General features: G+C 31.3%; 1 protein-coding gene across 1 annotated transcript; it reads left to right on the forward strand.

The window, feature by feature from the left end:
- The first annotated feature begins 1 nt into the window (after nt 1).
- LOC125778986 (GATA zinc finger domain-containing protein 10-like) lies at nt 2–9,227 on the forward strand. Its single transcript, XM_049459099.1, has 2 exons — nt 2–834; nt 7,565–9,227. The coding sequence occupies exon 1, from the start codon at nt 2–4 to the stop codon at nt 734–736; it is 735 nt and encodes a 244-aa protein (XP_049315056.1). The 3' UTR covers nt 737–834; nt 7,565–9,227.
- Nucleotides 9,228–10,298: the final 1,071 nt, after the last annotated feature.

Here is a 10,298-nt window from a genome sequence, read left to right on the forward strand (position 1 = left end):
TATGCGTTGCTGTCGCGCCACACCGTCATACGGCGATGAGGAGACGAGCGTCGTGGCAGCGCGCAGCGGCCTCTGCGGCTGGGGCGGCGCGCTAATAGGCAACGTGGTCAACAAGCATGCCGAACGCTGGGCGAATGGCAATGGCAGCGCTGCTGCGCATGAACACAAAACGGATGACGATGTGGCGGCGCAAGAGACGGCGTATCGACACAACAACAATAATTGCAGTAGTAGTAGTAGTAGCAGTGCGGATGGTACGAGGGGCGCGCACTGCGTGTTGCAAGAGCAGCAACAGCAGCAGGAAGAGCGGCGGCGGCAGAGCACCAGCGGTTGGCGGAGCAGCAATCGGCGGTACAGCATGCTGCGCTGTATTCTATGCAATCTCAAACAAAGCCACACACCAGCACAACAACAACAACAACAGCAGCAGCAACAATATGCGCAACAACGCACGAAAGCGCGTGGTGATCGACGGCAGGCGCAGTCACAGTCACAACAGCCGCAGGCTATTGTTGTTGCAGTGGTGGTTGGTGCCTCGATTGACCATCAAATACAACAACAAGAGCCACAGCTGAGCGACAACATCAATGTGAAGCAGCACAGGCACACCACAGCCGCTGCTGTTGGCGATTACAAGAGTGGCAGTGGCAGCCTTTGCGGCCGCAACAGCAGCGGTTCATCGTATAACTGTGATGGCGAAGGCGTGCACATCGGCGGCGATGAGGCGCTTTTGTAAATAGGCGTGGCGCTGTGCAGTTACTAGCAGCTGGTGGTAGATTCATGGTTCGTTGCATACCTCAAGGCTGTTGTGGTGCGGCATAGTCATTCGGGCATGTAAGTGCAAGTGTGTGTAAGTGTTTATATTCGTCGGTGTGTGGTGGTAAATCAAACACATTTTAAGCGCGCAAATTTAAGCTAGTTCCGTAATTTTAAGTAGTTTACATTGCTTACCAAAACATGCATACATAGTAAGTAGTTATATAAGGTATACACAAAAGTGCTAATACAAAGATTTTTTATTAAGAATTCTTACACTTCATTGTTAGCTCAATAATTTAGTACTAAGACCTGCATATTTATAGTAAACGCATTCGTGAGTAAGTTTTGTAGCTTAATTGGTATCGACTTAAAGAAGTAGCTATGCGCGTTTCTTTAATAATCTTTAGCACAGCTCTCTTGTACCAAAAAGTGTATTTTAAATACGTACAAAAACAAAAACAGAAGCACAAGAATAAAGTGGTGCTATATTTCGAACTTGGCGCATTAAATTTGTTTGGTTGTTGCATAACTTAGCTAATAAATATTTTCGGGGGGGCATAAGAGATGGAGGACAGCATCAAAAATATTGCCTGTTTCTATACCAGTTTTCATAGTCATTGGAAGAAACAAAATAGAAAAGGAAAATGAGTAGAAAATGAAAAGAAAAGAATTTAGAGGCAATTTGAGAACGGAAGAGGAAAAAACGGGGTGTGATTGAATTTTTAAGAACAAAAACTGTACTCTTTCCAAAAAACTACAAGTTCTATGGAAAAAGTTGCATGACAAAGATATCGCTAATTGGCGCAAATTCAAGATATCAATTGCAGCCAGGTTCTACTCTACCTGATCGCTACAACTCTTCCTATGATCCCAGCGGCGGGTACTGAATCGAAAACCCTCAAAGCTGGAGTGTTTTCTTTCAATGGGACAACATGACCTACCCATCGCAGCCGCTGTTTCTTGATTCGCTGACTTATGTCAATGTCGTTGTATATTTCGTACAGCTAATCGTTCCATCGGCTACGGTACTCGCCGTTGTCAATACGCAAAAGACCATGAATCTTCCGCAGAATCTTTCTCTCGAAAACTCATAACGTCGACTCATCAAATTATGTCTTTGTCTTCGCCTCGGCACCATATAGCAGAAGCACAATGATAAGGGATTTATAGAGTTTGTGTTTCTTCATCGAGAGAGGACTACTTCTCAATTTCCTATTCAGTCTGAAGTAGCACCTGTTAGCAAAAGTTATTTTATGTCGGATTTCAAGGCTGATATTTTGTTAATGTTAGTGTTGGCTCCAGGATAGACGAAATTATCTACGACTTCGAAGTTGTGACTGTAAACACTGACGGTTGTTGAGGCCAATTTTATTAATATCAGACACAATGGCATGGAGGCAGTTTCTTTTCGTTCTGTCGAAGGCGGCTTTAAACTTGACGAAGAAGTAGTGTGAGTCGATCTTTCTCTCACGGGTCTTTTCCTAGATTTTGCGCATGGTAAAAACCAAATCAGTAGTAGATTTTTCAAATCTGAAACCACTTTACAAGTAACTTGATGAATTTTCGGTCCTCTGTGAATTCGATCAGCCTCAACCCATTTGGCTAGGAGGCTGAATTTTCCGATTGTGGTACCAAATATGCCTTCATTGCAAACCCTGGCGTTAAAATCTCCAAGCAAACCAACTAAATATATTTATAAAAATCACATTTGTTTAATAAAAAAAAGGAACAAAACTAACTTGATTAGCCCAATCGCCATCTCATATGCTTCTATTTTTTCTATAAAAAAAATTAAGATATAAATTCTAATTAAATTATAGCAACTTCCTATAATATCTTTTAATTTACTTAGCTTCTATATTTAGCCTTTAAGTCAGATAGGTTTCAGCGAATGCAAAAATTTGGCTGTAGAATTTCACATATAAGGTTAGTTAAATAGATTTTTTTAATTTTTAAGGCAAATATGTACGCTATAAATGTAAAACTGATGAATAATACATAAGAATAATAATTTTTGTGTAAATATTAAATATATAAAATATATAACTTGCTTAGCTTTAATAAGTCAAAACTTAAATTCAATGAGACTATAAACATATTTCATTAACACAAGTTACTCTTTGAGGGTTTCTTAGCGATTTGCTAAGTTTAATTTTCCAACAGTGGGACTACCAGTAAGCAGACTACAAAAAATCCAAATATTATCAAAACTTTTAGGAACTGTGAGCGTTGCAGAAGCCAAATATAGTTGGAAAACTTATTTCAAATAGTTATAAATACTTAAAAGAGTACAGTGCTTCATAGCTACATACATACATACAATAAGTACATAAAGCTTAGATAATATAGGAGATTGGCGAAGACCGTGTGAACAAAGTATATAGTACTGTGGGCAAAAAATAGTAAGATATTTGAATTTAAATTGCGCGTGAAAACAAATTCGTTGTTTGGTATGACTATCGTTGATATCTGTGGGAAATGTCATATTGAAATAATGATCTGGCTATTCAGCAAACTCAAACGACCGCTCCGTTGAAGCTGGTTTGAGTCAATTGAAGACATTAAACGTGAATCGCTACGAGCATTAAAGGCTATTCCTGAAACTGACTTTAACAGTACCATTTAGAGTACTAGAATAAACGTTGACACAGGTACATTGAAGCCAAAGGGGATTACTTTGAATCGAATTATGAAATTGTGAACAAAATCTTACTATTTTTTGCTCATAGCAGTAGAGTACTCTAGGCTAAGCGTGAGAGATCGTCAATATGTTATGGTCATGCAACTTTGAGCAACTTTAAGAGAGAACAGTCCAATAACGCAATTTAGATTTATTTATTTTAGATAATGCAGCAGCAGCCAGACTTAATATCTTTTTAATTAAAATTTAAATTATTTATTGAAATTTTATGACAACCATTTATTTTTGCTTGATGAAAAAGGTAATTTAGATTCACCAAAAATTATTCAGTATTTCGTAAATTAAGAAATTCTGGTAACTAATATTGTCTTTCAAATTCCTAATTCTCGATTTTTTTTTTTATTTTTATATGAAAACTTTATTGTATTAAAAATAATCCCGAAATTTTTGCGGGATCCCGAATTTTAAATTAATGATTTTGATTTCACAACAATTTAAATATTTTATTTTCAATTGTTCAATTGTCAAATATACAATTTTGCTAAAAAATATGAATATTGTTTGTAATAAGGCACAATAAAATTGTTTAACTTCAGACAATTTTTCGGAATATCAAAATTGGTATTCAAGAAGCAGATTTCACTGACATTCAAAAATTAAAACCAGATTTTTGAATTTATTCTCTCATATATTTTGCACTGCAAATATTCGGAAATTGCAATACTTTTTCGGGATTCCGAAATTTATTTTAATGATCCCGATTTCAGAGCAATTTAGGACTAAAAAATTAAAAAAAAAAAACATTAAACATTCTAATTTTTTCCTGCATGGATATTAAATTTTGATAAAAAGGACAATATTTTTCCGGATCCCGAAATTTATTTTAATGAAACCGATTTCGCAACAACTTAAAAATTAAAATTTGAAATTTCAATTTTTTCCTACAAAGGTATTAACTTTTTGATAGTAAAGGCACAATGAAATTACTCGGACTATCGACTTTTTTTCGGGATCCCGAAATTTGCATTAATGAAATCAAATGTTTGTCTTTATTTTTTTCATTATTTGTGTAAATAAACCATACCGAAAATTTTCGGGATCCCGAAATGTCAAACACTGATCCCGAAAATTTTAGTGTTCGTGAAATTATTCGTGATTAGTGCGTAAAAATTTAACACAATTTTAGACTTCAATAAATAGTTTCTCAAACTTATTTATTATATACCCTCCTGTAAAGGCATGAAACAACTTTGAATGCAGACATACAAGTATGTAGGTATGTACATACATATATATGTAGGTACATATGTGCACATGCATATGTATGTATAGGTATGTGAAGATATTTATATTAAACTTTGCATTTTTAGCAGCAAAAAGAACTTTGTTTGTTCAAAAATAGAACTTATTTTCTATGCTAGAAATATTTCACATTCTCTCTCTTTGCTTTTGCACTCTTGTCCAACATATTTTGTATCGCTTATACATACATACATATGTATATAGCACAACCCAGTAAAATGACCTTCGCAACACCTAATTTACTATTGGCAATACCAATTATCCCCCCTTGCTGATCACAGACCTTTTTACTTGCATTTTTAATTATTTTTTCAAAGTCTCAAAAGTTTCGACACAAAAGTTCGACTTCAACGAACTCATTTTTCCGAACCACAGTTGACATTTATAAATGAGAAACGTCGTCATTATATACACAGCAGCATAACGGCACTACTATGTACTTACATATATATTTATGTGATTTCCAATATCTTTTATTGCCTTTAAACGAAAAATGGCTGGCCTTTCTGTCATTTACACAAAAATGACCCAGTTTCAATTAATTAGCTGCGAATGCGAAAACATTGCAAAAAGAAATACAAAAAAAAGTGTCGTGCAAAAATCGACAAATTGGCCTTATGCTTGAAATGTGGCATGTTGCAGCAGTATCTATCACATGCAGTTGCATGCAAGCTGGGCAGTCATTGTCATTGTTTTTGTTGTTGTATTTATTTTATAATTATCGTTGATGCGCTGGACAGCCGAGCAAGTGACAATGATAAGGATAGCTGGCTGCAGTTGACTTAATACCCAGTAATAAATGTAACTAGTTTAGCGTTTCTAGAGAACTAGTTACTTATGGAGGTATAGTGGTTTTGATCCAAATGCATGCTTTTTTTTTGATTACTGAATGATGTTAACGTTTTTGTTAATATTTGCAATAATTTTAAAAAAATATTAATTGAAATTGGATAATGTAAAAATCTTAACAACTTTATTAAATAAAATGAGCCTTGAATTTGCTTCGATATAGCGACGGATTGAATTGTCGTGACCAACAAATGCAATTTAGACCAAAGTAATGATATTTTTGTTAATTTTTGAATCTTCGTTGATTTTTTTAACTCTCATTTTGTAACTTGCCTACAACTAGTTCGTATAGGACCATATCATTTCCCTTACATCTTATCACAGAACCAATAAGGAGGATGAGTTTTCCTGTAGTTTATTACATGAGGTAAATATAGTTTAATATCAAACATGAGAGTTAAATTGAGGCCATTTTTGTTAAAAACAGACCGCATTTTTTCCACAATAACGTTATTTTTCAATTAATTTAATTAGTGATAAATTGTCACTTTACTGCAATCCAATTGGTATATATGTACATATGTATATTGCGTTTACTTGTATCACTCTAGTGATTAACGCTTATTTATAGTGTACATGCCACTGCACAAACGAGATCTTCAACAAAGAATTTTTTTTTTATTGTAAATTTTCAATTCTATCTATCTGTTTCGAATTCGATACAAAAAAAAACAACAACATTTGAACGCAAAAAGCAAGAGGAAGATTTAAAACTGTCAGGCTTAATTGGCTAAGTCTTCATGAGCTTCAATAAAATCCCGAAATTTGAACTAATGGTTTCAGTTTCACAGCAATTTAAAGTTAAATATTTAATTTAAGCATATTTGTTTTCATACGGAAGTCTTTTAAAAAGTAGTCCCGAAAATTTTTTTGATCCCGAAATTTGAACCAATGATCCATGTTTTAAAGCAAATAAAATTTTTGCATTTAATTTCATATAGCTGTATTTTAAAAAATAAACCGTAAAATTTTTCGGGATCCCGAAATTTTAATTAACGACCCCGATTTTTTTTTGAAATCCCGAAATTTGTATCAATAATTCCTGCTTCACAGCAAATTTAAAACTTAAAATTTAATTTATGTATTTATTTTCATATGGAATCCCGAAATTTGAAACCAAAAATTAAATTTTTTGCCTAAAAAAAATATTATTTTTACATTTTTTTCACACATAAGCATTACATTTTTGATAATGAGACAAACTGAAAGTTTTCTAGACTACGTATGTTCTTTTCAGAATACCGAAATTTATAATAATGAAAACGATTGCACAATAGTTTAACAAAAGTATAACATTTTTCAAAATTTTCGGGATCCCGAAAAGTATACTAATGATGCCGAAGAATTCGGTGCTTGTAAAATTATGCGTGGTTAGTGTGTAAAATAAATTTTAATCAATATTGGTAGAAAACATAATCAGGATCCCGAAATTTGAACTACAAATCCCGAAAAATTTGACGCACGCAAATTTTGATTAGCCTGTAAATAATTTTCCATAAATTTAGGTAAAAACATTTTCACCAATATTTGTAAGAAAAAAATCGGGATCCCGAAACTGAACTAACAAAGCCGAAAAATTTGGCGTTCGTAAAATTTAATTAACCTGTAAATAGTTTCCCATAAGTTTAGTTAAAAAAAGTTGTAAAAAAATTTTGTAAAATTTTAAATGCATGAATTTCAAAGCAACGAAATTTTAAAATTTAAATATAAATAAATTTTAATCTATTCAACTGTAAATAATTAATAAATATTTATACAACTATTATGGCTTTAAGGTAGTTAGTAAATAATGTAAATTAAATTAAAGTCAATGTACAAACTGAGATTGCCTAAGCAAGCGTTTATAAATTCCTTCAATTTATATACTTAAGAAAATATTAAAAATTTTAAAACATTTTTAAAAAAAATTTTAGTTTGCGAAAATATAAAAATTTTTATTTTTTATCTTTTTTTAATTTTTTTAATTTTTTTATGCTTAAAAAATAAAATATTTTTTATTTTTCTGAATTGCAGCGGAAATGCGTAAAATATTTGTGCTTGAGCCCCACAAATATTTTAAAACATTTCTTGGCTGAGCGAGGAAAACTTCAGAATTTACTAACGAGTACAAGGTGAACGGTATACCTGTACAAACATATATACAGTTAAATTAAGTAAATAAAAAAATGCGGTGAAATATAATCAAAGGTGTGCTATAAACATTTATAAACAGCAAATTTATTTATTGATAATTAAAAATTTGAGAAAAAAAGTTCTAAAATAAAAAAATTAGAATTTTAATTAAAAAAATTTCAAAATTTTTATTTTCAAAAAACAAATATTATAGTAAAAAATATAATTATTAAGAAATGTAATATTTGAAGAAAATAAATGAAAAAAATTTAGTTTTCGAATTTCGCGTTAACAAAATTTTGATAAAAATATATAAATAAAAAAATATATAATAATTAAAAAATTAAAGTATTGAAAAAAGTAAATTAAAAAAAATTGAATTTTCGAATTTTGCGTTTACAATAATTGAAAAAAAATTCAAAAATTAAAAAAAATTATTAACATAAAAACATAATTAATAAAAAATATATTATATTGGCAGAAAATAAATAATAAAAATTTAATTTTCGAATTTCGCGTTATCAAAATGTTTATTAAAAATATAAAAACTAAAAAAAAAAATTATAAAAAAATATTATAATAAAAACATAATTTAAAAAAAATTATAACATTGGAAGATATAATAATAATTAATAAATATGCTTATTTTCGAATTTCGCTTTTAAAATATTTTTATTAAAAAAATATATTTTTGAATTTTGAAGCATTAATACAATTTTCGGAAATTAAGGCTACGATATAAAGCGGAGAAGTGTATATAACCATACATATTATTTGTACAATATAAATATGTATTATGTGCTTGTAAAATATGATCTATATACTATATACACATATATGTATATAAGTTAGGCTTAGAAAAATTCATATACGATTAAAAAATATGTTTCAATAGCCTTTAAAGGTATACATTTATAAATAAGTAAAGCGTTTAAGTCAATATACCGGAAATAAAAAATAATAAAAAAATTATTTATTATTTTATGCAAAAAAAACAATGTTTATTCTAAAAATAAAAAATAAAAAATATTCAAGAAAAAATATTTATTATTCTAAAAGCAAAAAATGTATTATTTAGTAATAAAAACAAAAATAATTATAATAAAAATAAAAAAACATTTATTTTAATACCGTCTAATACGATATTTAATACTAAAAATAACAAAAAAATTAAACAAACAAAAATTTTAAAAATTTAAATGCTAACATTTTTCCAGCATAAAACGAACAAAATTGTAACGTTACAGTAAAAAATTATTTACCATAATTCACACTGCACGTGTGTCTAATATTATATATTGAATGATTAATTGTGTTAGTTTGCCAGCGTAAATGAAAAGAGCAAGCGTGTAAAATCAACAAATGTAAATATGTATGTAGCCAACAAATGTAATGCTATTATTATGAAATATTTACCAAATCACACACATACATGCATATTTTTTATAAGAGCGATAAAACAGTGATTTTATTTGTATGTACATATGTATATACGATTGTATGCAAATACAAAATGCAAGTGTTGGAAATAAATTCTGATGATAATATTTGTGAAAATTAACAAGGTTTATGTGTATTTTATTTAAGGGGAACAAAACAATAAGATATTTCGTCTATGGCGATAAACAGGTGGGTATCTTAAGACTTCTCAACAGTTAACAAAAATATTAGTTAACTAGTACACACCCTAATAACTGCATACAAAATAATTATTTCCTTAGAAAATTTCTCTAAATCAATGCATCAAGGCATGCGTATCAAATTTGAACCGGACTGACAAAAAAAACCACGCTTCCATGCATTGTGATCACAAATCTGCCTTATCTACCTTCAAACTATTTCCGCAAAATTATAGAAAGAAAGTTGACAATGACAGAGTGTAAAGTGGAAACACAAGCCATCATACAGGAATGACAAAATCGTTGGTACACAGTAGCAAATAGAAGATTAAGACGCACCGATTAATTGGAATTGTACAAGCATTGGTGGAAAGCAAGGCGAGATAGACTTTTAAATGACACAGGACACGGATATTTCAGAGAGTATCTGCATAGGTACGGTCATGCCAATGGAGTTAATTGCTCTTTCTGAGGTAGCAGTCGCGAAACTGTCCGATATTTATAAAAGAGTAGCAGGATAAGGAGATGGAAGTGGCAGGCCAATCTGCGTAATGGCGAAGTCTTGAAACCAAATCTTACCGAGATCACGAGCTTCGATTTCAGGCATCAAATAGTCGGTTTTTGTGGGGCGATAATGATGCCATTGGCGGCTTTATTTTTTGAAGAAATATGTACCGATGAATCCACCGACCCACAAACCACACCAAATCGTGTTTTTTTCTGGATGAAATGACAGCTCTTAAATCTTTGCCGGTTGGTCTCGAAAACGTCGGATCTTCTTGGAACTTTTCAAGAGGCCATAGAGAGAAATATTGTTGCTTGGGGAGGTCGAGCAGCTCCAGTTCTTGCACAAGCTTTATTTTGTATGCTTTCAATTTATTATCTCGACGTCAAATGCGTCAAGTCGTTCCATAAGTCAGTAGTCCGAATTGATGTGTACACTCTCAGCTGCGACTGCTATATATTCTTCACTACATGCTGTTCGTGATTTATTCGGTCGAATATTATCCAATAGT

Source organism: Bactrocera dorsalis, chromosome 5 (assembly GCF_023373825.1).
Source record: "Bactrocera dorsalis isolate Fly_Bdor chromosome 5, ASM2337382v1, whole genome shotgun sequence".
NCBI classification, from domain to species: domain Eukaryota; kingdom Metazoa; phylum Arthropoda; class Insecta; order Diptera; family Tephritidae; genus Bactrocera; species Bactrocera dorsalis.